This window comes from Grampus griseus (assembly GCF_964374135.1).
Source record: "Grampus griseus genome assembly, chromosome: 10".
NCBI lineage: Eukaryota > Metazoa > Chordata > Mammalia > Artiodactyla > Delphinidae > Grampus > Grampus griseus.
The window spans coordinates 48,575,727-48,603,061 of NC_139004.1; the positions used below are offsets into that span (position 1 = coordinate 48,575,727).

The 27,335-nt window shown below is 37.9% G+C and overlaps 1 protein-coding gene across 1 annotated transcript in view; it reads right to left on the reverse strand.

The window, feature by feature from the left end:
* Window positions 1-2,332: 2,332 nt before the first annotated feature.
* The window catches only part of AZI2 (5-azacytidine induced 2), a 39,731-nt gene continuing 14,728 nt past the window's right edge, over window positions 2,333-27,335 (reverse strand). Inside the window, exons 2-8 of the mRNA XM_082664636.1 lie at window positions 20,646-20,866; window positions 19,019-19,144; window positions 18,427-18,526; window positions 17,212-17,360; window positions 12,312-12,370; window positions 6,693-6,811; window positions 2,333-4,442 (exon numbers count right to left, since the gene is read on the reverse strand). Of these exons, the coding sequence (XP_082520762.1) occupies window positions 4,030-4,442; window positions 6,693-6,811; window positions 12,312-12,370; window positions 17,212-17,360; window positions 18,427-18,526; window positions 19,019-19,144; window positions 20,646-20,861 (1,182 nt within the window). The 5' untranslated portion in view covers window positions 20,862-20,866 and the 3' untranslated portion in view covers window positions 2,333-4,029. The remainder of the gene's footprint in view (window positions 4,443-6,692; window positions 6,812-12,311; window positions 12,371-17,211; window positions 17,361-18,426; window positions 18,527-19,018; window positions 19,145-20,645; window positions 20,867-27,335) is intronic.

Genomic DNA, 27,335 nt, shown 5'->3' on the forward strand with positions numbered 1-27,335 from the left:
CTAAAATATATTTTTTTAAACTTCAAAGTTGAGTTTATTGAATGGCATAGGAATAAGCAGGGAAATGGGACATGGTTTGCCTGGGTTGTAATGGGGTTTTTCATATAGAGAACAGCTATAGTTCTCTAACAGTGATACCAGTCTTTAGGTTTCCACATGAATCTTACTCATCAATCTATAGACTAATCATGGGACCGGAAGTAACTAAAGGAAAGCAGGAATGGAAGCCTTCAAAGGAGTTAATAACTTGGCAGTATAGCAGGATGGTCATGAACCTGGCTCCACCACTGAGGATTAACTGAGTAGGGAAGTAGAGTATGTACTTGGACATACTTGGAGTCTTGGACATGGTAAATGCGCTTTAATGGTTATTAGTAGAAGTGAAGGCTTATTTGGAAACATAGATGAGGAGGTAAGTGCTTGTACATGAATTAGTTTTACTTACATCTTTAATAGAAAATTTCCTAAAATGTAGTGGCATTCCTTGACCTGTAAATTCTGCTACTGAAAATATTTTAATCTTTTAAAAAGTCTTCTTGGGCTTCCCTGGTGGTGCAGTGGTTGGGAGTCCGCCTGCCGATGCAGGGGACGCGTGTTCATGCCCCGGTCCGGGAGGATCCCGCATGCCGCGGAGCGGCTGGGCCCGTGGGCCATGGCCGCTGAACCTGCGCGTCCGGAGTCTGTGCTCCGCAACGGGAGAGGCCACAGCGGTGAGAGGCCCGCGTACCGGAAAAAAAAAAAAAAAAAAAAAAAAAAAAAAGTCTTCTTTATAAGGATGAATGACCATTTTGTAACATAGTAGTGGTTTCAGGAACTAGTGTAAAAAATTTCTGTCCTGATGTAATAATTTGATCCCAGATTCAGCTTTTATATTAAAAGTTGCTTTTTTTCCTATGAGCTGTTAACTCTTCACCATAGCCATTGCAACTAGTTTCCAGGTAAGTAAAATTTTTATGTATTTACATAGTTTTTATTAAAATCACAAATAGAAATTCCTGCCTACTAGGACAAGATTTAACTGAGCCCATCGAGTTAAAAGTAAATAGGACCCTAAAGAACCATGCGATGTTCAAGTTCCACACTTTGCTCTTGAGTAGACCACTCAAAGGAACTACTTGACTCTTACTTGAAACCCAGAGAGACCACATTTTCCAGGTATACAGATCAAAAGGAGGGAGACAACAGGAGCAGACAAGCAAAGCAGATACAGCCACAGAGACCACATGGCATGGGGGTAAACAAGCCCATGCTCCTCTGGGGGCCTTTTGATTTCCTAGAGCACAGGAATTAGTTTGTTTTCAATGACTTAAGTGAGGAAAGGGCAAAATGATTACTTTAAAAAGCTACTAAAAATATACAACTTGTGGTTATAATTATTTTAATTAGAATTAGAGGGGCCAGCTTCATTTTTATGTGGAAAATTCATCTATGTAGATGTTGCTTCCCCACAAGTGCTAGACAGACTAGGTTATAGAGTATAAAAATGTCCACTGCATGCATGGTACTCTGGGGAATCCGTCCCCATCCACTCGGCTCTTCCTCTGGCTGGCACCCCTGCACCTCTGCTGACCCTCTCCTGTTCAGTTACAGGCCACAGATCTTCTACCCGTACGATCTGCCTTCTCCAGACAGCGTTTCTGCATGAGACCATGACTGTTTTCACAGGATTCAGTCCTTTAGTGCTTGAAGCCTGAACTCTCCCCTCTACTTTGGTTCTTGTGTTCCACAGAGGTACATCCCTGCTCTAGTTATGAATTAGGTTCCACTTTAGCAGAACCTCAGTTTCCTTTTAGAGAAGATGTAACTTGTATTTTAGCTAATGGGGAGGATCGAGAGGCTTTTGTTGTTGTTATCCATGTTCTTTTCACTCTGTTGAGTTATGGATGTGCTGAATTGGGTTATCCTTATGAAAATCTGGAGGTTAAAGAAATTTTCAAGGGAAGTCCTTTGGAGCAAGCTTCAACTAGTATGAAACAAGTCAACAAAATTTTCCATTTTAAATAAGCTACAGATGGGCCATTCTCTCACTTCTCTTTGAATCTTACCAATAACAGAAATGATCATAAAATACATTTAAAAATTTATGACTGGGAGAATTTCTTTTGGTTACCCTTTCCTAAATAGTTTTACATCATTTGTTTAGCACTCTAAACTGTCAAGAACATCTAGCATACCTGTTTGATAGCTACCCTATTGTTTAGATGCAAAAGCATTGTCTCCATTCAGAAGTTGGTTTAACAAGACAAATGTCTGTTACATGAATCAGATTAACAACCTATAATTAGTACATGACCCTGGAATATTTAGGCAAGGACAATATTTCCACTTCAATTTCAAACAAAAATAATTTATTTTAAGTAATGTCTTGGCATTGTTCAAAACATTAATCAAGCCATTATGTCATATGACTTATTTTCTTTACAAAGGAAAATGCTCCATCTTGGTTTTAAAAAAGGCAAACCAGTAAGCTACATTAGAGATTAGATATAATGTACAGCCTATGCAGCCACATGACAAATAGTTTCTGCTGCTTTGTTATTACACAGGTAGTTGCTTCCTTCAGCTAAAGCCTGGGGTCTTGTATTTGTTTTATGCATACTGGGTTTTGTTCTATTACTTGGCAGGAGATTGTACTCCCTCGAGTCAGCTGTGTTCATTGGTCAGAATAAATTCCAGCATCTGACACCAACTCCATTAATCACAGACAAGCCTGAATAAGTGAGTAAGATAATAGAAAGACAAATATCTGGTGAATGGTGAACACTGTTTATATATGTATGCTATTCAGTTAATGTAGAAGAGATTTGAAATATTCTTTTGAGTCCAAGGTGTTTGCAACTGTCTATCAAAAAGGATAAAGGCCTTCTACATGAAACGCTTTATCTCAGGCAAAAGATGTAGGAACGGAGACATATATTACTAATATTCTTAATACCACCACCCTGAAAGAATACAGAGAAATTTCCATATGAAGCTATCCTTGTTACTTGTTATAAATGATAGGCTCTTAGAATCAAAGCGTTGGGGGACATTTCATGATTATACTATTATCATATATCAATACAGCACAGAATTTGGTTTCTAGGATTCTAATTAATTAAAAACCACTTTCTCAGTAAGTAAAATCATTACATTTCAAAACAAAGTTTAACCAGTTAATAAGCTGCTCTACGTAACAAGCAGGTGTAGACCCTTTGAAGAAAACGGCTTTATACAGTTACACACCCATTGGGATTTTCACTATAGCACTGAAGGACAGATTAGACTGAAGCCTTTGTGATACTATTCCTACTTCTAACTGGATAATGTATATGACTGTAATAGTTTATTCACACACCACATAGTTTTTCAACTATTTCATCACTTTTTTTCAATTAAGACTTGAGGGATGTACCAGGACAGAGTTGGCTTCAACGAGCAGATTTCAAGTCTTAAAATCCAAATTGTACTTTAAATTTTATCAACATCGTGATCATAAAATGACTTTAAATCTTATACTTTGAGACACAATACCACATATAGATGCAATAACCCAGATAATATTGTTCCACTGTAATTTCCTTATCCTTACGCATTATAAGGTCAGCAGAAATATAACCTAAGTCACATTGCCATTTCACTCCTTTATGCAACTTAAAGCAACTTAACATGCTTTTTCTCTGATACAATGGTCTCCTTTATTTTTATGAGTTAGGCATTTCACATGCTTTGTAAAACCGTGTCTGAAAACTTTCAATTCCATTCTTCATGTGATGGGCAGAAATGTACAATTATCATCAAAGGTAGAGTTGTCATTGTGAAACACCTTAGGTTTATTAATTAGTAACACATATCTGATTCTTAGCCGGAGGGTGTTCTTTCACACTGAAAAATCAACTACATAATAGGGTACATTATGTGCAAATGTAAATACTGAAGAACTCTGCAAAAGTTTAATCAAAATCTGCTTTCAGTTTGTTAATGATTTCCCAAGAAAACCACTGAGGGAGATACAGCAACCTCGTGAGAACGTCATAAATCTCTTCATAATTAATTTTTATAATGGCAGTTTTGATTATGTTGATCCAAGTAATGCAGTGGTGGCAGGTTGGGTAAAGGCAAAGGTTTATTTTTAGTTTCCCCAAATGTTGTCTCACTTGATTTAGGAGGGCTTGGGAATACCCAAGAATTATCTTCCAGAGAATTTCTGCCATAAGAATTGTGTTCCTGAAAGTTTGTGCCATCGTGAGGAATGGATCGCTCATGATCTGTCCATGACTGGAGAGCTGCTTTCTCTGATAAAACCTTTGCATCTCCTGGTAAAGGGGAAGACGTGGCATGACAAAGAGTTTTGCTGTTTGGTGAGAGAGGGGCCTGTCTTTTGTATGTTGCAGTAAAATTCATCAAGTGCAGCTTTGTGCTGTCTTTCCCAAGGTCTTCCATGCATCCTGCTGGGGCACAAGCTGAAAAGAAAGCACAGGCTAAGCATCAGCTGTCCTGGTATTTATGATCATAAAACAGTAAACAAACACTTTGTTAATTTGGTTGATTCTAGAACTGGAAATGGACATTTCCAAGTTAGTGCGATCACTGTGGCAGTGTGACTTGAAGTTGACAGATGATCTCAGTTCTAATCCTGGATCCGCTATTTACTGACAGGGTGACACTTGACTGCTCCAGGTGTCACTTCTCTCGTCTGCAAAATGGACACAGGAATCTTGTCTCGCCCATATCATAGTGAACATGAGGAAATTCCTATTTTAAAAAGCTGGAAACCAATTCACTTAAAATACAAGTAAAGACCCTGTTCCTGGCTCTTAATATGGCTGGAGAAGGCTTGCAGAATGTTTGTGTGTCAGTGGAGACTAAGAAAGCTGTTCTTAAGTTTTAATAATTTTGTTAGATGTAATATTCCTTAGCTTAGTCAAATCTGTTTTCCATAGGTGGTCCAAAAGTAAATTTTTCCAGAAATAACTACATTGTGAATTGGTGAGACCCAACTGAAATTTGATATATATTAAAGGCTTTTATGGATAAAACAATTTAAATTAAAAGCTATAAAATCATCTCATTTCTTGTCAAATATATATAATGGTAAATGTAAGTTCTGCTATGGTCACAATATAGGTCAAAAAAAAGCAAAAAAAATGAGTTTAGTAACATGTAATGGCTTAGAAAACAGACCGCTCTCCAGCTGCTGTTCAGCCACAGACAACACAAAGCAAGGGCGTGCCTCCCTCCCTCTGTACGGATACCAAGTGCCACCAAGGCCTGACTCTAGTTTTAAAGGAGAAAGAAACTGAACCACATTAAAAAATAAGCTCACTGCCCCTTTTCTTGGGAGGAGGTGACAGTGCTCAGCTTCTGGACAGGGTGACATGTGGGTCTAGAGAAAAGGTGACCTGGGCTTATCTCTGTCCACTCCGCAAAGCACTCAATTCTTTGTGGAGAGTGGTGGCCCCAGGCCTGGCACTGTCGTAGGAAACGTGCTAGAAACTTGCGGTTAAAATCCTTCACCAGCTCAGAAACGACACGACAATAAGCGTTTCCAAATGAGTAGAGAGCATTTCTCCTTAATTATTTTTTGGAAGTTCTATTTAGTATATAAGAGGCTCACTGAAAAATTACTCCATGAGTCTCATTTAAGAGAGGTCTTATTTCTACCATCAACTTAAAGTTGTCTCATATGTAACCCTGGCCACTGGAAAACCTGAGGACAAAATGAACCGTAAACTAAGTTGGGGCATGCCAAAGTACCTTATTGTTTTGCCTGGTTCGTAAGTAACTAACCCTAGAAACGGAAAGGCAATTCTGAATTTAGCTTTCTGTCCCAACATGCAACGTCCCCCACCCCACAAGAAACATTTCTGAGGAGAACTATTTATAAAATCTCTCGTGCCCTCTTTAGGGACAATTTGAGGTGCAAATGACAGTTTTAAATTAATGATTTTTTAAAAAATAAAAAGTCACATCTCATTCCTTTAAAAATAAAGTTTACAGCATTCAAATTTACATTACACAACTTTACAGGAATACAATCATTACGTAATAAAAGGTACAAATGCACTGATTTTTCTCAGTATAGAAACAGCTTTGGCAAAGTAGCCACTACTAGTTAACACAAAACTCAGGAAAAGGTTTAATCAGCCAAGCAGTTAAATATGCAAAGCAATGAAAATTTTTGTTTGGTTGAAAGGGCTAAGTGAATATAGCATCTAGTCTCTATTCAAAACAATCTGTTCTTTAAGGAAAGAAAAATTAAGTTTACAAAAAATGAAAATAACCAAGTAACGAATCAGAGTTCTCTCTTTAAAAACAATTTAAAGAGCTACGTCTTTGGTATATTCTGTAGCACTGGAATGAAAGTAGCTTTTGGTGTCTTTTTTTTTTTAATATATGAAGTAGTTGTGGTAAAAGGTCAACTAGAGCAAACTTAACACCTCAGCCTTGAACACATAAGCAACACTTGGCTGAGAAAAAAGCCACAAGGGGAAAAGAATACAGTACTAAAGAAACACACATCAGCAACACCTTTATGTGTGAAGTTGACCAGTATGAGGCTGAAGCCAGAGCAGAGAATGGGTGGCTGTGAATAGACTACATATACTTTGGCTTATCAAACTCATTTGATGAGATTTCGATAAGATACGATAACGAGTTGCTCTTTGAGCAGTTTGGCTGGAATCAGTGGTTTCCGGCAAACCCTGACTTGCCTTTCTTGATTGCAGTTGGGGTTTTCAGCTTTCTTAGCAGTTCAGCTTGTACTTGAGTCACCAGATGTAAATTAGACATTTCTCTCTTCAGTTCCCAGTATGCACTTTGCATATTATCACTGAAATACAGGGTTGTTTTTTTTAAAAAAAAAAGTTAACGGTTATTATTCTCTGTGGAGAGAAGGGAATAACTTTAAAATAGAAATGAGCTTATCTTCATTTCTGCTCAAATTGTTGTGAAATAATACAAATTAAACAAAACATCCTCATTAAATAATTAAAATATTTAAATAGAGCATTATAACAAGTGAAAAAATCTTATTCACAATAACACTGACCTAATTTTTATCAATTAACTGAACTATATTAAACAGAAGGGTATTATAAAAAGTATTCTAACCAACGAGTTTAATAGTGCTCTCCTCAGGACTGAGATTTTATGATAGCCTATGATGTGCAGTGGCGTTAATATATTTAATAGTAAGGAATATGGTCTTCACTTGCAAATCTGATCAAGAATAGGGCTTCCCTGGTGGTGCAGTGGTTGAGAGTCCACCTGCCGATGCAGGGGACACGGGTTCGTGCCCCGGTCCAGGAAGATCCCACATGCCGCTGAGCGGCTGGGCCCGTGAGCCATGGCCGCTGAGCCTGCGTGTCCGGAGCCTGTGCTCCGCAGCGGGAGAGGCCACAGCAGTGAGAGGCCCGCGTACCGCAAAAAAATAAATAAATAAATAAAGTGACATTCATTCATGGATGGATTTTGAATTTGTATTTATCTTTTGATTATTCTGTTCTGATGTTGTGAATTGAAATGCTATTATCAATTCTGAATGTACACCGAAGCCCACATTAAAATTTAGGTTTCATGCATTCCAGTCTTTTATGTTTGACTGGGCTGTCTCATATTGTTGGTTCTAAACCAATGTGACATGACAGCACAAGACATGAAGAGCCAGCTGATTTCCTGGTAAGGGAAAAGGAGCTGGAGAGAGGATTATATGAAACAGAAATAAAAACTTCACAAATACCTCTCATTTTACCTCAATTATCTGAAAAGTTATAAATCAGTTATTTTAAACCTAATTTTATTGAGTTTCATCTTCCATTAAGCATTCTTATTTGCATATTCATGATTTTTTTTAGGTTCTTAGTTGCCAACTAAATAAATCAAAATCTTCAACACATACGTAAGAACAACTGATCTCATAGTGTTCAAACAACCCTACTGCCTCTTAAAGATATTATTCAAATTTACATTACACAACTTTACAGGAATACAACAACTGATCTCATAGTGTTAAAACAACCCCTACTGCATCTTAAAGATATTAGTATAATTTTAGTAATAATGAAATCAAATTAAACAAACATGTCACGTCATGCTTCAATTTCTGTCTAGCTATAAACAAAAACCTTTAAACAAACTACAAGGATAACACTCTTCATATCTAAATCTAATATCTTATTCTAATTATGGAAACAACAGATATATTCAAAAACAGTTATTTTGAATTATGGCATTCCTTTTTTGTCAAAATATTCCCATTCCACTCAGACTATAATTCTTTCAATAGGAGCAGGAGAATAAACTTTATACTGCTTTTGAGAAAAATCTACTTGTTTTAATCTGTTGTAACGTCATTTGTTAACCAGTTGTCTATTAAAAAACACAGGGATTTTTGCAGGTTTTTGATAGGTGTGAAATAATTACTTCACAAAAATTAGTTAACCACCTCTGCTTCGGCAGTCAACATCTGAGCCGTGTGCTACAATGAGTGTCTCACATAGGAACTGTCTGAAGTGTGAAGAGTCAGTGGTTCCTTGGTGCAATTCTGGGCATTCAGCATGCTTCCCAAAAAGAGTTACTCACATTACGTAGCAGCTAAGTGTAAACACTCTACATGTGCTAATTCATGCAGACAGTCATGATATGAATCATACAGATTAAAAACAGTGGCTTGAGATTGTAAATCAGTACCTGACTTGGAGAAAAGCAAGTACAGTACTCAAGACAGTGTTTGGATACTGGAATATCAAACATTGCATCATTCAAAATAGCTACCCATATAAAATAAGAGAAAATTATAATAGAGGTGTTAATGCAGCACTAATACACATTTTCCAATTCAATTTAATGAAGACTGCTTATAAATTAGGTGACACCAAAAACTAGGTCACCTAGTTTAACATATGTCTAATCTTTTTCTTTGGCCCTTAATGTCACCTGAATAGAAAACTACAGATATAAAAAACTAAAATTATTACTAAGTATAAGCTCTCCCTCTTGTGGATAACAAAGTAATGGCAGTTACTTTACACTTCATTTATATTAAAGTGCTATAGTCTTCAAAGTGTGTTAAAATTTTTTAAATTCTACTTGAACAAATCATTGCTTAAGTAAGACTGGACAATTGTCATCCACAGATCTTTAGCAGAGCTCCAGCTAACCTTTACTTATCCAGGTATTTTTGAGCCTATAAACTGTTCCCCTTCTACCTCCCACCAGCTGGGAATATAAATTAATTTTGCTTTAAATACCATACAAGCAAAATCCTAATGATATATATAGTTGTGTACAAAGAACTCATAAAGCTACTTGAACACTGAGATGCAACACCAAAGCACCCCAAATGAAAACCCTAAGAAATAAGACAGATGAGACAAAAAGTTAACAGTGGTTGAGCATGTACTATGTGCTAGACAGGCACCTCACCCGGTTCTCACACAAACGCGGCAACCTGGGAGCTCACTTCACACACAAGGAAGCAGGTGCCGGAGAACTTCCTGACTCTAACAAGCTGCTGTTCAAAGCTGCCTTTCAGCTATCCAGTCCTGTGACTGACTGCTGCCCTTTGTGGGTAACATTTTTCAAATCATCATAACCTTCAGCTTCATCACATTTGCCAACTACTGACTTCCAACACAACCTTCTTCGTCCCAGTATAAAATTCCACACCTCTAAATTTTAAACGTAATGAAACCTGCTTATCCACATCTCAACAAGGGGGCATGTGTCCAGCTTACATAGTAAAAACTATGTAAAAGCTCAGTTTTCTTAATTGACACTGTACGTTCAACTCTTTAATACTGAATGTTCCTTGTATAAGAAAAATCTACTTGATTTTGTTTTTTTTACTTCAGCTCTATTTTTCTTTAGCTTTTGAAAATTTATTGAACTATTACATTCCCCAGAGGAATTAAAATGAAAGTATGGGATAGTCTTAGCCAAGAACTAGAGACTTTGAAATGTATATCTTGACAACTGTGATTTCTTCAAACAAGCATCTTTCAAATATTTTTAATTGTAAGGCACAGCAGGCAATCATTTTACACTACAACCCATATTCTGTTATGTTCTATTCTGTTTTCTTATTTTTAAAATGCTTGTCTTAACTCACAAAATTTCATGATCAACTAAGGCAACACAGCACAGTGTGAAAAACACTAACCTAATCCCTATTTTCTAAACCAAGAATTTGCATCTGAAGAAGTTACCCCATACCTAGATCTGGCTTAAGAACTGAAGGCAACAACATAAAGGTAACCCCAGCTAGTACACTGGCAGGACATTGGCCAAGTTTCTGATGGGCAGGGCTGTTATTGTTAAATGATACTGTATACAATGAGGAACATATAAAAGGCCTCCAGTAATTAACATGTTCACTCAGGAAACAATATGGTACCACCTTGTTCCCCTGGCAATATGATGGAGGAAATGCAAAAAAGGAGGTGTTCCAAAAAGGGGAGTTTTCCAAATAACTGGAAAATAATCCTTAAAAATACCTGAACTTTTAGTTAATGGTTTTATGGAAACATTCCTACGTGCTTTTCTAATATAGTAAACTTAATTTATCATCTGAATTGTTCCATTTAGAAGTGGATGATGTAACTTAAAGACTAATAAAACATAGGACTATAAACTGTGAATAGGTATAAAGGATAAGGTAAAGGAAAAACAAGATAAAATGCAGTCAGGAATGAGGCTAACATAAAAATGCATGATATAAAGTTTACCAAGGGTAAGCTACAGTTTGGTTATTAGTTTTCTAGTTGCTAACCAGAAGAGGGAGAGCTAATCAGTTCTGCAATCCACACTGCTATGGGTCTGCAAACACAGAAATGTACTTGAGCACTGGGGAGCCATTAGGACCCGCTTTAATTACACAGTTCTTTAACATACAGAAACTCTTAGACTGAACTTAATTCATTCTAAAAGCTTTTTCTCAGTTGATACCCTGAATTGATACTGAGCTTTAGAGAATTCAAAACTGTACTTCAAAGCCACAATTACATAGTTCTCAGCCTCAGAAACCAGACTCATCTCTTGGGGCCTTCCTCCTCCTCCAAATCCTGGCCTGGAGATCCTTCACTGTCTTTTTAGTTATATGATGCCTTCAAACACACATCTTTTTGGTGGGTGGCGGACAACTTTTCAAGTTATTCTCAAAAGAAGTGATCCAAATTATGTAACACTGCCCATGAATGGAAGCAGAAGCCCTGTTCTATACCATGTACTTCTAATAAACTATATAAGCCCTTTTATTTGACCTACTGATTCTAACATGCTTCTTTCCAAAAATGGTTTAAGAAGGCTTATAAAAATGACAAATACAACAAAATTAATAAGGGGAAACCTAGGTTGACAGGAAGGAAGAAGGTAACTGACATAGAAGACACCTTGGAAAAATAATTCACATGGACGCTATACTAGACACATGTTTTAAAAAAAGGAAAAACTTCCTTGCTGTATATTTAGATGAAAGTTGAAGGTATAAGTGAACTACTGTTTGAATGGCAGGGCTGAGAAGCTGCAATAGAGACTCTGGCCCATGACGCCTATAATACTTACTGCTGGCCCTTCACACAGGAAGAGGGGCTGCACCATGTTTCCTCATACTGTTTTCCCCAACTGAGCATTTCTCTCCATTAGATTTTTGATAGGAAGAATAGGTATGAGATAATTCAGTAAATTTTGGAAGCCAAACGAGCAAACCATGAAGTCAAATGAGTATGTTTCATTGGGTGGAAGCATCCAAGGAGAGAGGGGATGTTAACATAGCAGAACAAAAATTATCAGATAAAACAATGCACTTATGTTACTTAAATAAAAATGATATATATATTTGAGAAAAAAAAGGGCCGAAGTAGCATACATGAACTCTGATAGCTACTTTTATTCTTACCCCAAGAGGACAGTTCTCTTAAAATTCATGTCATTATCAAAGAGTAAGGCTGTCCAAGTTTGCCCTTAAGACAAAGTGATATTGCTGTGTATGAAAATGCATAATTCTTCATGTAAAAATCAGAATTACAGAATACTTCTGCACAACTAGCTCCCTAAAATCCTATCTAAAATATTACTGAATGTTCAAAAATTTTATCTAAGGCATCACAATATGCACCTCTCTACTGCCCAAGTTCAAGCCTGTTGTTAAGGAACAGTTAAATATTTTTTATAAATACATTGTGATCAGAAATTACATGCAGTACCCAAATAGTGTCAACCTGTTTTTAAGGTTAAATCATAACAGAAATCTATGTACCTATACAAAGTGGCCTACAGAATAATAATTATTATTATATAATGTATTATTATTGAATGCTGAAGGATGTTCATACCTTGAAATGCTTAGTCTTTGGAGATCTCTGCTCTTCAGATTGTCTTCCTGAGATGGATACTGTCATTGTTTAAAAAACAGTTTAAAAGTTGTAATTGTTACCTTCTATTTATTCTCAATACTTTATTACCCTACACGTGCTTCAGCTTTTACAGAATACATCTGTAACTGTACAGCATAAAACTAGTATCTTATATTCAATTTTAATGAAATAACTCCAAATTTATACAGGTATTTCTAAATCATTTCCAATTATTTAAAGTCATTAATGCTTTAATTTTCTTTAAAAAATACACTTGCTCTCACATAAAAGACCTTGGAGTCTTACAAAATGTATTTCTGATGATACCAATCTGAAATCTATATTCAAAAAAGGGTAACAAATTGATCAAATTACTGTTTCTTCAGGTATAGCTGAGTGAATTCCACCAGAAAATGGAAGTTTATTGGTATTTCACTTTTTGATATTATTACAAAGAAGTACCAAAATTTAACAGGTTGTTTAAAAAGATTAACATAAATTTCTTCTTTCCACAAGAAAATGACAGGGAAAGGACTTCATAAAGTCCTTATATACTTCCAAGTTTTAGTAGTTTAGGTTATAGATGACAAAAAGAACCTATAAAAGATATTTAAAAGTGGACTTAATACATTTAAGATAACTCTGTAACACACTTGTTTGCAATGCATTCAATTCAGGGTCTATAACAAATAAAAATGACTACCACAGGCACTAATTCTATTAGCAGAAATGGCCAGTATAAACTAAGAAAACAAAATTTAACTTTACCATTTCTTATTTATATAATCTAAATGATATTTTTTAAAGTGGAACACTAAAAAGCCACAAAAGGACTTCATAAGTCCTCTGAGTTTGGGAGTGTAAAATATCAAAATGTACTACAGAGGGCTTCCCTAGTGGCGCAGTGGTTGGGAGTCCGCCTGCCGATGCAGGGTACGCGGGTTCGTGCCCCGGTCCGGGAGGATCCCACGTGCGCGCGGAGCGGCTGCGCCCGTGAGCCATGGCCGCTGAGCCTGCGCGCCCGGAGCCTGTGCTCCGCAGCGGGAGGGGCCGCAGCAGTGAGAGGCCGGCGTACCGCAAAAAAAAAAAAAAAATGTACTACAGAAGTTAAAGTGTCTTTGGATCTGATTGTTCAGAAAATACCAACTAAATACTGTAAATGATTTAGTTGCATCTCAGGGAGCCCTGTGGAGAGGGAAAACAGAACTGGCCCACAAGTCAGAGGAAGTCTGACCACTAACAAAGCACATAACCTTGGACATTTTCCTTTCCCGTTCCTCATAGGAAATGAAGGAATCAGATCAAGTCACTTTTCGTTTCTCTGTATAATTAATTAAAAATACACATTTTAATTAGTGTATACTTATACATATACGCACAATGGAAACCTTCCTTGTTTTTTGTTTTTTTTTGGTGGTACGTGGGCCTCTCACTGTTGTGGCCCCTCCCGCTGCGGAGCACAGGCTCCGGACGCGCAGGCCCAGCGGCCATGGTTCACAGGTCCAGCCGCTCCGCAGCATGAGGGATCCTCCCGGACCGGGGCACGAACCTGCGTCCCCTGCATTGGCAGGCGGACTCTCAACCTCTGTGCCACCAGGGAAGCCCAATCTTACTTGTTTTTAAAGCCAATGATAGTAAACAAAACAAAACAAAAAACCTAACAGTTTTGCTTGGTGAAGTATTTCTCCAGCTACCACCTAACAATTCAGAAAATCTAACGTAAATTAGTAAAAAGCACAAAGGAATTGTCTCTAATACTCAAAGACCCTGTCCCTGGCCAGTCATCAGTTTGCCATGTTCTAAAGGCAGTAATGGATATGTTTCCCAACTTGTGCCATCTGATGTTGGAGTTTCACATAAATGGGCCCATAGCTACAAAATCCTCGGAAACACTGTTCAAGTTAAATAGGTTCCTGTACTTCAGGACTGCTCAGAACCTTTAGTACACACAGCACACTGTGCATCTCCAAAGAGGCTGTCATTGGCTACCTTAGGCATCTACACCAACTCCATTTACTGAGCCAGTGTTTCCTACGCTTCAGTCCTAGTGGTCTGTTTTTCTAAAAGGATCCACTGTTCTGAATATAAGTGGCTGGAAAACTGGAGGATACAGAAAGTAAAGAAGGCCCATAGTGGAAATGACCCTGGAACCTTGACCTCATTTAATACCAAACAATCAACTGAGCTCACTAAGTACTTTAAAAAAAAGCAAAGCCCCCAAAACACCACTATTCTGTCCATGTAGGATGCTATTTCACACTTCAGAAGGTATTATAAAATGTTTCACAGAAAGTACCATCTTAAAAATATTTGTAAGTATGGCTACAGTAGATATAAGATTATTAATGTGAAAATAAATTTTCTCTCCATAGCTTGCTCTTTGACTCCCATATCCAAGAGGACTCTGACCAGTAACACCTTTGAAACAAGACTGAAATGTACACATCCCACAATACCAAGATTTAAACTTGGAACCCTTGATAAATTGATAAATTTCCACTCCATCTTTCCTTGGTTCATATCTCTATATTAGTTGTGAGCATTTTTGACTTTAAATCTCCCCTCCTCCAGCCAAATAAATTCCTATGAAGAAGGGACCGTGTCTTAAATCCCCTTTTCAAAAAACAAATTCCTCCCTTCCCTCACCTTCAACTCTTAAAGTTTCTTAGTCTCAGCAACAAAGACTCAGCAATAAAGCAACATCATCAGCAATAAAACAAGTGATTTCTAAAGTTTCTTCTACCTTCAAGTCTGTTTCTGTGATTTGTGAAAGATCAATTAAACTAAAAGCAAATTTATCCTCTAGCACCACCTAGTGGAAAACAAATAAGAACTGAACTGTATTAACACATATACACATATACACCCCTAAAGCGCTTTTCTGGATTACCCTAATTAAAATTTTTGAAACACATTCACTTATTGAATACCCTATGTACTAGGCACCACGCTGCTTAGATATTTAATGTCAAGTTTATAGAAAAAAGTTCAGTTAAATGAGTTTGCTAATGTCACAATAAGCAACACAATCATGAACCAAGTTTTTATGATTCCATGGTTCTGCTTCTTACTCTATAAGGAGATATCCATTATTTATAAAAGCTATCAAATCATTTCAAGTAGAAAGTATATACTGACAATTGTAATTCAGAGCTTCAAGATGCAGATCTTTTCCTGCAAGCACATCTTTTTAAAAGAAGCCTCTCAAGGGCTACGGGCAACTGGGCTTGCAGGACAGGATGCTGGAAGCTGCTAAAGGAATTGTGCATGTGATCACGGGTGCAAAGCTAGGAAAATCAACTTCAGATGTCAAGTAGGAAAAACAATTTTTTTTTTCTCTAATGGGAGGTGATAGTAATTTTTATAGTGGGTGTTTCCCCTTTATCAGGCCTGGGGGCTCCAAATCAAGTTCTCACTGTCCAGTTCAGAGGAGTTCACTGGGTAAAGGCCAAGGTAGGATGCTACATTATTCTTAATGCCTGTCTCATTCTTAACCAGTGGTCACCTTCAGTAAAGACCACATTACAGACGAGAGACCTGTTGGCTCATCTAAGGACACCTGGGACTCAGGGCAGAGTGCTGGCTGGCAGTCAGGAAGCGTGGGCGGAGCTCCTCTTTCAGATGGTGGCTGCTCAGAAGAACCTAGGGTGGGGACATAGCTCCTTAGTAGTGCTGGATAATCTGATGGGCAAAATGTTGACCTGAGAAATAATTATCTACGTGGCTACCTTAGTTTGAAATACATAAGTGTATAGAATGTATATAATGGCTATTGAACTCCAGACTATTAAACTTTTCAATTTCTTGTAATAATTATTTTAAACTTTGTGTTTGGAGCATTGCTCCCACACTGCTCTGCTTCTCTATCATTCCTTCTTTTTATTCTCAGCATTGTCATGACATTGAAAACATTTATCCAAGCTTTTCTGAACCCAATGTAAAGTTGTCCCTCAGTATCCTATCCACGGGACACTGGTTCTAGGATCCGCAGTGGGTACCAAAATCTGCGTATGTTCAAGTCCCACAGTCGTCCCTCTGTATCCTCGGGTCAGCATCCGTGGATTCAACCAACAATGGATAGCGTAGTCTACAACCTGTGGTGGCCTCGATCCACAGATGTGGAACCCATAGATACCAAAGACCGACTGTATACTTACTGAAAACAATCCTTGTATAAGCTTGTATAAGCAGACCTCCACAGGTCACAACCCCATTGTCCAGGGATCACTGTATTAGTAGACAGACTCTGGGTGAGGACCCGAGAGGCAACTTGTGTTTCAGTGGATGACTTCAGGCTAACCACACTTTAGCAGCTCAAGCAGGGTTTTTGTTTTGCTCCCCACCCCCACCCCCCCGCTCCACCAACCCCAATTCTTGCATTCTCAGCTATTAGCTGAAAATTAAAGTTGCTCCAAAAGTATTAGACTTCTGAGAATTAGTGGATGCTGTAAAGTTTTGTTTTAGTAATTCTAAAAGCAAGTCTCCTGTCATGTCTAAATTAATCAAATTATTACGTTAAATGAAGTGGGAAACTTAAAACCTGAGTTCTCTTTAAACTTTACAGAGAAAAAAATGACTTAAGGAAACTGAAGGAAAGGAAGTCTGAAAGAACAGCTTTAATAAATTAATAAACTAATAAGGTTTTTAAAAATTAGCTTTTAAACAACAAAATCATAATTCTGGGATTATGCTAAAAGTATAGTTATCATATTTTAGCAAAAATGATTAAAGGGGAAGATAAAGGTGAATTTTCAGATAATGTGACTCTCTAAGTAGTTATAATTTATGTCAACTCTATGATTTAACACTTAGTAATAAATCCTACATATGATGCACACATATGCATGCTGAATTTCTCAATTTAATAATTCTGTAATACCGTTTGTTTGGCTTTTTGTAGCTCTATTTTGAGATCTCTACATTCCTTCCTCATCAGTTCCAGTTCTTGTTCCAAACCATGGATCTTCAGGTCACAGCTCAACTTTTCCACCTCCCAGTTGGATGAAGGTGGATTTAAATTTCTTATCACTACAAAAAGGATGGACATTAAAATTGTTATTTCTGACTTCTACATTGGTTGCAATTCGAAAAAGATTATGCCAATAAAATGCAGGTTAAAAGAAAAACCAATATAAATAATGAACAATTACTAAGTTTCTGAAAAACAGTAATTACTTTCATGTATCTATGCTAATAAGAAATCTAGCAATCTTATTTTAGAATGTATTAATTACCCCTATCCCTGATTTTTGGTTTAGGTTAAAGAGCAAATTTGTCAGCCTGAAACTTTAAAATATACAACACATATCAAGCATATGCTGAAATTATATATGGATGAATAATCTATATACGTCAAGGTTGAGAGTGATAAGAATTAAATGAAGTGAGTGAACTGATGCTCACTCAGCTCATCACTCCATCTAGTCCCTTTAGAAAGTATAAAGTTTGACCATCAGGCCTAGAACATAACTTCCGAACAATTTTATTCATAAACATTCCACTGTACAAACTCAATACCACTGGATATGGACTAACCCTTGACTTGGTTCCTTAGGCTCTGTATATAGAAAAAGACCCAATCAGCTGCCATGAGAGATCTCACCTCAACCTCCCATCAAAAGGTCTCTCAGAGGCCTACTCGTCAGCTTGTCTCATCAGAATGAATGTGCATGGGAGCAGGCTAATACCCATATCTCCCACTCTTAACTTTTCAACATAGCATCTCATCTGCACATTGGTAACAACCTTTAGAAATTGGGGCGGGGGGAAGCAACTGTAACTACTCAATGACAGGGCGTCTAGCAGTGGGCAAGAGGCTTTGGAGAGGATGGGGTTCTACTCCTTTCTTCATCTACTTCACTGCAAACTAGCCCTGAATAAAAACCATCAAATTTTCTCTAGGAAAAGTACAATTTATATCCAAGGAAAAGTTAAAAGTTGATACTTTGTAAAAGCAGAGCAATTAATATAAGCCTAAAAATTAAAAAATAAGTCCTTAGGATACAGATATAGCAAACTGATCATGGATATAACACAGGAATGGAAAAATGTATTAATTGCGTTAGAATAATTATAACACGTTTAAGTGGCCTACCCTGCTGAGTTTCCACCTCTGTCCTCAGCTGGAGGAGTTCTACTTCTTTAGATTGTAGCTGTTCATTCAATACTTTCAAAGATTCAGAGTTGTCTTTATTCTAGTTAAGTAGAGAAAATGCCAAATTACATTCAATAAAATCTATAGGTTGGTATTATATATTAATTTTCAGGTAGATGTTGAAAAAACTGATTCTATCCTTTGAAAAGCAAGGTGGGAAATGAACTCAGTTTTTCACTAATCTTCTTCTAACTTAGGACATATTATTCACTGGCTTTTTAAAAAAAACACAGTGATAAACTCTACTAAGTCATGATTTTTCAAAAGAAGTTAGTGGTGTTAGATGTACTTCAGACCTAAACATCAAAAAAAAAAAAAAAAAAAAACAAAAGGACCTAAACATCATTACATATTGAGTACATATTTTGTATAGAAATGACTTACAAATATTCCTATCAAAATTTTCTATTTTTGCCTTGACCATGCAAATTTTTTATCTAATAAGTGTAAATATCTCATTTCTAATTTTAACCTCTTGAAGGAGAAAACTCATTTACAACATACAGATACCATCCTTTTCAAACCAACTTACCATTTTATCCAATTTGCTCTTCAAATTATCTCTGTCAATGCAAACCTCTCGATATGCATGGTAGGCCTTATTTACTTGTTCTCGTCCCACAGAACTTGTTTCTTCATCCTTTCGAGCTCCTATAAGCTAATGGTATAAAATTAGAAGACAAGGCTTAAGAGGACGTTCTACATAAGAAAATAAGTCAGTCTTCTATGGCTGCACGACTTACCTTAATTACTCTAATGCAGGGAATAAAGCCTGGACCTTAATTACTCTAATGCAGGAATAAAGCCTGGACTACAATTAAGTGAACATTTCACTTCCACACAATTAAGCTTTACTGATTAAGAAAGTAAAAAGTACAGAACAGATACTTTTAAAACTCTTCTTTCAGGCTTTTACTTAATCAGTATCTTATACTTTGTAGTAACTATTTATAATATTAATTCGTCACACTAAACACAGTACAGCATTCTTTCATAGTGCTTATGTGTTTCCAAGCCAGCACACAGTATTTAATTTCCATCATCAGAAAAATATCAAGTTAGTGTGTACTTGACATTTTAAGGAATAGACGTGTTAGTTCAATTCCTATATTATTCCAGAAGAGAAATTATTAGGATTGTTGGTCACAAAGTACAGAAATATTTCCAATGTTACTTATACCAAATCACATTTTTCTATTGACTTTTAGAATAAACCTAACTACAAGCTCCAAAATGTTACCTTTTGTCACTCTATCCAGTATGTCACAATTTTATTTAATAGTCATTAAGAAAATTCATACGAATACAAAGAAATTGATTATTTTTACAACTGAGTCTTTTCTTACTTCCTCCAAATGAGTGAAACTCTACCAAGCCCTATCCTTAAGTTTTTATAACTAGATCATTTCCTTCCCCCTTTGTGCAAGCTGCTGTCTGTAATGTACCACTACACTGAAGATCTAAGGATCATAAACTATGATCTGAAGAAAAATGAACTAAGTTAAACTTTAAAAATAAATGGATGCGTGAGGAAGATTTCCCAATAAATGGATAAGTGAGGAAGATTTCCCAATAAGCTAAGTAGATCTGATGATTTATAACTGAATCAGCTACCTTGCTTATGTATTCTATAACAGTTTCTGCATTAAAAGGTGTAAACAGAAGACATTAATTCATCAGTTAAATGCATTCTTATTACGTGTGTTCAAGAACAAAGGAGAATGTTGAGGTAAAGATGTCAGTCGTGGTAAAATTTTAGTACTGACGAAAACGTTATTAAACGTATCAGAACAATGTTCCAGGAACTTCTTCCTTTGACACTTCATTTCCTTTGTTGGTATATAATTTTTTGCACATATTAAAAAATCCTGAATAAAATACATACAGCTATGAAGGTAAGGCAATCTGATAAAAAGAGGTAAGAAAAATATTTGAACTTTAATCCCTTCATGTTGTTAATCCTATTCTGCAAATATTCACCAAGCACTATGATAAGTGAAACACAGTAGGCTAAGTAAAATGCCCAGGGTTTTGAGATTAGCAGTGAGTTATCCTTAGAAATTTGGTACTCATGGAAGACAGAGCAGAAAAATATTTAAAATTTCAAATGCTTTGAATTATTAAGTCACAAACATAATGAAGGTAAACAGATAAATTACCTTTTCTTCCAAAACTCTTATTCTTTTTTTTAAGAAAGAGTTCTCTTTCTCTGAATCCTTAAGTCGTTTTTTGATGTCTTCATATGCAGTGACAAGGGCAAAATGTGAAGCAACAGATTCATCTCCTGAATATATTGAGACTGGAGTCACTGTATCTCTCCTATGGGCTTTTTCATGATTCAGAATGCAGATATCATCTTCTACCAGTGCATCCATGACAGCTATTTAAAAACATAAAATAGAATGTCTCATTGAATAAATGAGCAGAAAAAAGAGGGTATATTTGGAATAATGTGAATATTGGGGAAATGTTTTAAAACTCATTTCTTTTTCATTTTTTTATTGAGATACAGTTGATGTATAATACTATGTAAGTTTCAGGTGTACAACACAGTGATTCACAATTTTAAAGGTTATATTCCATTTATAATTATTATAAAGTATTAGCTATATTCCCTGTGCTATACAATATATCCTTGTAGATTATTTATTTTATACATAGTAGTTTGTACCTCTTAACCTCCTACCCCTATCTTGCCCCTCCCCCATTCCCTCTCCTCACTGGTAACCACTAGTTTGTTCTCTATACCTGTCTCTTTGTTATATTCACTAGTTTAGTTTTTAGATTTCACATATAAGTGATACCATACAGTATTTGTCTTTCTCTGTCTGACCTGTTTCACTAAGCATAATACCCTCCAAATCCATCCATGTTGTTGCAAATGGCAAAATTTCATTCTTTTTTATGGCTGAGTAGTATTCATTCCATTGTACATATATACCACATCTTTTTTTCTCCATTCATCTGTCAATGGATACTTAGGTTGCTTCCACATCTTGACTATTGTAAATAGTGCTATGAGCACTGGGGTGCATGTATCTTTCTGAATTAGTGTTTTTACTTTTTTTGGATATATACCCAGGAGTGAACTTGCTGGGTCATATGGTAACTCTATTTTTAGTTTTTTTGAGAAACCTTCATACTCTTTTCCATAGTAGCTGCACCAATGGCTTCTTGATGATAGCCATTCTGACAGATGTTGTAGTCTGAATTTGCATTTCTCTGACGATTAATGATGCTGAGCATCTTTTCCTGTGTCTGTTGGCCATCTGTATTTGGAAAAATGTCTATTCAGGTCTTCTGTCCATTTTTTAATCAGGTTGTTTGTTTTTTTGATGTTGAGTTGTATGAGGTATTTACATATTTTGGATATTAACCCCTTATCGGTCATAACATTTGGAAATATTTTCTCCCATTCAGTAGGTTGTCTTTTCATTTTGTGGATTATTTCCTTTGCTGTGAAAAAGCTTTTAAGTTTATTTAGGTCCCATTTGTGAATTTCTGCTTTTGTTTCCTTTGCTTTAGGAGATAGATCCAAAAAAAAATACTGCTATGAATTATGTCAAAGAGCGTTCCGACTGTTCTCTTCTTTATGGTTTCAGGTCTTACATTTAAGTCTTTAATCCATTTTGAGTTTATTTTTGTATATCTTGTTAGAGAATGTTCTAATTTCATTCTTTTACATGAACCGTCCAGTTTTCCCAGCACCAGTTATTGAAGAGACTGTCTTTTCTCCATTGTATATTTTATTTAAAAAAATTTTGTTTTTTGGGGACTTCCGGGAAGATGGCGGAAGAGTAAGACGCGGAGATCACGTTCCTCCCCACAGATACACCAGAAATACATCTACGCATGGAACAACTCCTACAGAGCATCTACTGAACGCTGGCAGAAGACCTCAGACCTCCCAAAAGGCAAGAAACCCCCCACGTACCTGGGTAGGGCAAAAGAAAAAACTAAACAGAGACAAAAGGATAGGGACGGGTCCTGCACCAGCGGGAGAGAGCTGTGAAGGAGGAAAAGTGTCCACACACTAGGAAGCCCCTTCGCGGGTGGAGGCTTCGGGAGGCGGAGTGGGGGAGCTTGGGAGCCGCGGAGGAGAGCACAGCAACAGGGGTGCGGAGGACAAAGCGGACAGATTCCAGCGCAGAGGATCGGGCCGACCGGAACTCGCCAGCCGAGAGGCTTGTCTGCTCGCCCGCCGGGGCGGGCGGGACTGGGAGCTGAGGCTCCGGCTTTTGTCGGAGCGCCGGGAGAGGCCTGAGGTTGGCGGCGTGAACACAGCCTGCAGGGCGTTAGTGCACCGCGGCTGGCCGGGAGAGAGTCCGGGGAGAAGTCTGGAACTGCCGAAGAGGCAAGAGACTTTTACGTCCCTCTTTGTTTCCTGGTGCACGAGGAGAGGGGATTAAGAACGCTGCTTGAGAGAGCTCCAGGGACGGGCGCGAGCCGCGGCTAAAAGTGCGGAGCCCAGAGACAGACATGAGACGCTAGGGCCGCTGCTGCCGCCACCGGGAGGCCTGTGTGCGAACACAGGTCACTAGCCACACGCCCTTCCGGGGAGCCTGTGCAGCCCGCCACTGCCAGGGTCCCGGGATCCAGGGACAACTCCCCCGGGAGAACGCACAGGCGCGCCTCAGGCTGCAACTTCTCGCCGGCCTCTGCCGCTGCAGGCCCGCCCCACACTCCGTGCCCCTCCCTACCCCCGGGCCTGAGTGACCCAGAGCCTCCGAATCAGCGGCTCCTTTAACCCCGTCCTGTCTGAGCAAAGAACAGACGCCCTCCGGCGACCTACACGCACAGGCGGGGCTAAATCCAAAGCTGAGCCCCTGGGAGCTGTGAGAACAAAGAAGAGAAAGGGAAATCTCTCCCAGCAGCATCAGAAGCAGCGGATTAAAGCTCCACAATCAACTTGATGTACCCTGCATCTGTGGAATACCTGAATAGACAACCAATCATCCCAAATTAAGGAGCCCTGTGGATGAAAGGCTCTTGGTGCTGCAGCCAGGAGTCAGTGCTGTGCCTCTGAGGTGGGAGAGCCAACTTCAGGACACTGATCCACAAGAGACCTCCCAGCTGCACATAATATCAAACAGCAAAAATTTCCGAGAGATCTCCATCTCAACGCCAGCACCCAGCTTCACTCAACGACCAGCAAGCTACAGTGCTGGACATCCTATGCCAAACAACTAGCAAGACAGGAACACAACCCCACCCATTAGCAGAGAGGCGGCCCAAAATCATAATAAGTCTACAGACACCCCAAAACACACCACCAGACGTGGACCTGCCCACCAGAAAGACAAGATCTAGCCTCATCCACCAGAACACAGGCACTAGTACCCTCCACCAGGAAGCCTACACAACCCACTGAACCAACCTTAGCCACTGGGGACAGACAAAAAACAACAGGAACTACGAACCTTCAGCCTGCAAAAAAGGAGACCCCAAACACAGTAAGATAAGCAAAATGAAAAGACAGAAAAACACACCGCAGATGAAGGAGCAAGATAAAAACCCATCAGACCTAACAAATGAAGAGGAAATAGGCAGTCTACCTGAAAAAGAATTCAAAATAATGATAGTAAGGTTGATCCGAAATCTTGGAGATAGAATGGACAATAGAATGGACAAAATGCAAGAATCAGTTAACAAGGACCTAGAAGAACTAAAGATGAAACAAGCAACGATGAACAACACAATAAATGAAATTAAAAGTACTCTAGATGGGATCAATAGCAGAATAACTGAGGCAGAAGAACGGATAAGTGACCTGGAAGATAAAATAGTGGAAATAACTACTGCAGAGCAGAATAAAGAAAAAAGAATGAAAAGAACTGAGGACAGTCTCAGAGACCTCTGGGACAACATTAAACGTACCAACATTCGAATTATAGGGGTTCCAGAAGAAGAAGAGAAAAAGAAAGGGACTGAGAAAATATTTGAAGAGATTATAGTTGAAAACTTCCCTAATATGGGAAAGGAAATAGTTAATCAAGTCCAGGAAGCACAGAGAGTCCCATACAGGATAAATCCAAGGAGAAATACGCCAAGACACATATTAATCAAACTGTCAAAAATTAAATACAAAGAAAACATATTAAAAGCAGCAAGGGAAAAACAACAAATAACACACAAGGGAATCCCCATAAGGTTAACAGCTGATCTTTCAGCAGAAACTCTGCAAGCCAGAAGGGAGTGGCAGGACATATTGAAAGTGTTGAAGGAGAAAAACCTGCAACCAAGATTACTCTACCCAGCAAGGATCTCATTCAGATTTGATGGAGAAATTAAAACCTTTAGAGACAAGCAAAAGCTGAGAGACTTCAGCACCACCAAACCAGCTCTACAACAACTGCTAAAGGAACTTCTCTAGGCAAGAAACACAAAAGAAGGAAAAGACCTACAATAACAAACCCAAAACAATTAAGAAAATGGGAATGGGAACACACATATCGATAATTACCTTAAATGTAAATGGACTAAATGCTCCCACCAAAAGACACAGATTGGCTGAATGGATACAAAAACAAGACCCATATATTTGCTGTCTACAAGAGACCCGTATGCTAACACATATATATGGAATTTAAGAAAAAAAAAATGTCATGAAAAACCTAGGGGTGAAACAGGAATAAAGACACAGACTTACTAGAGAATGGACTTGAGGCTATGGGGAGGGGGAAGGGTAAACGGTGACAAAGCAATAAAGAGGCATGGACATGTATACACTACCAAACGTAAGGTAGATAGCTAGTGGGAAGCAGCCGCATAGCACAGGGAGATCAGCTCGGTGCTGTGTGACCGCCTGGAGGGGTGGGATAGGGAGGGTGGGAGGGAGGGTGAAGCAAGCGGGAAGAGATATGGGAACATATGTATATATATAACTGATTCATTTTGTTGTGAAGCTGAAACTAACATACCATTGTAAAGCAATTATGCTCCAATAAAGATGTTTAAAAAAAAAAAAATTTTGTTTTTTACTTAAGTATAGTTGATTTGCAATGTTCTGTTAGCTTCAGGTATACGGCACAGTGATTCAGTTTATGTATATATAATATGCGCGCGCACACACACACACGCCTGTTACGTTTGTTTTGCTTTATTTCAGACAACATGAATACTAAGGGAAGGTTTTGTTTGTTGTTTTCAGGGTCTGGTCTTCCATCATTGTCTATTTGCTTTTCTGATTTTATAACTGAAAGCTTCCAATTGCTCTCAACTAAAGTCAGAGTTTGGCATGTCCAGTGATTTGTTTATATCTAGGATTATAGGAAAGTTAGGCAAAAATAAATGTGTTTACTACAAATCTGAGTAGTTGAAACCTATGATTCAGTCATTCTTCACCAACACCAATTTAACAATTTCTAACCATGTAGGACAACTCCTTAAGTTAGATTCTTTGCCAGTTTATCAAGAAAGTTGAAAAATACCCCAATATGCCCCCAAAATGGCAGATCCTCATAACCATAATTAACTCCTGCTGCTTCCAGTACAAAACTGCACTTTCTCCTAATGGTGGATAAAGAGTAAAGTTTTCTTCCTCTGAACGGTTTACTTTTTCCTCTCTGGATTCAACTCTGTTCCAAAATAACAGTAAACATCATTCGAATCACATTGCTAGTAGCTGAAATCCTCATATTTCCTTTCCAAAAGGAAAGTATGGGTTATTCCCATACTGCAAACCTCAAGTAGGCATATGTGTCTCTATCTAACACTCTTTCACACACACATTATATCTTAAAAGAGGAACCAGCAGAATAAGAGCACATGGCTAGTTAAGTGATAGGATACAGTCTAGCTTAAGGAGAAGTAAAATTGTGCCTATCTTAGACATCTGACTTAAATCAAAATATCTTACTATCCAACCAAATGGACAGGATTTATTCAACTGGAATCATTCTTTTTTTCCCTAAAGACAGCTGAAAAACAAACTGCTCTACAGAGTTGAAACAGATGGTGTCCCACAGTTTGTGCACTTTGAGGATCCAAGCCTATATGCTTTTGCTTTACGCGAAGTTCTAACTAGGTCAGCAGTGTGACTTCCTACTCATTCATTTTTATCATGAAACAATCATTTACTCAGCAAGGAAAACCCAATGTGGGAGACGGCTGTGCAGTAAAATAATTGTTATGCCATAAAGGGAAGTAATATATTTGAGATAATACAGAATGCTAAAAGGATTGAGGAGTGGGGAGGAGGAGGAGTTTTTAAAGAAGGTACAGGGAAAGATCAAATGACTCTTAACCCTGCATTCTTAGGTGAAGAGCGTGGTTATTTTTATTGTACTTTCTGTACTTAAACGTTAACAGTTTGCTAAGTTTCAGCAGGGGTAACAAGTTCAAGGGCCTGAAAGAGTATGCGGAAAAAGAATGAGGAGGGGAATGACAAGAGATGAGATTGGAAAAACAGAACGGAGACCAATGGAGATCGTCCTTTACGATAAAGAGACTATAGGATTTGGTCCCTATTCTGTGGAATTTAAGAAAAACCTGGACATGATTCAAGAATGTGAGGAATACTTATACAGCAACTATAAAATATATTCATAATCAAATGTAGTATTGTGCTAAGTGTTTTACAAATGTTATCCCCATTAACTCTCATGATTACCCTATGAGGTAGGAAAATCTTATTACACCCATTTCACAGACGGAAAAACTGGGACCCATAAAGGTTATGAAGTTTAACCAAGATCAGCACAAAAACTTGGATTTCAGAGCCTGAACTATTAGTACTTTTCCCTCCCCAATGAATCTTTTTTTTTTTTTTTTTTGCGGTACGCGGGGCCTCTTGCTGTTGTGGACTCTCCCGTTGTGGAGCACAGGCTCCGGATGCGCAGGCTCAGTGG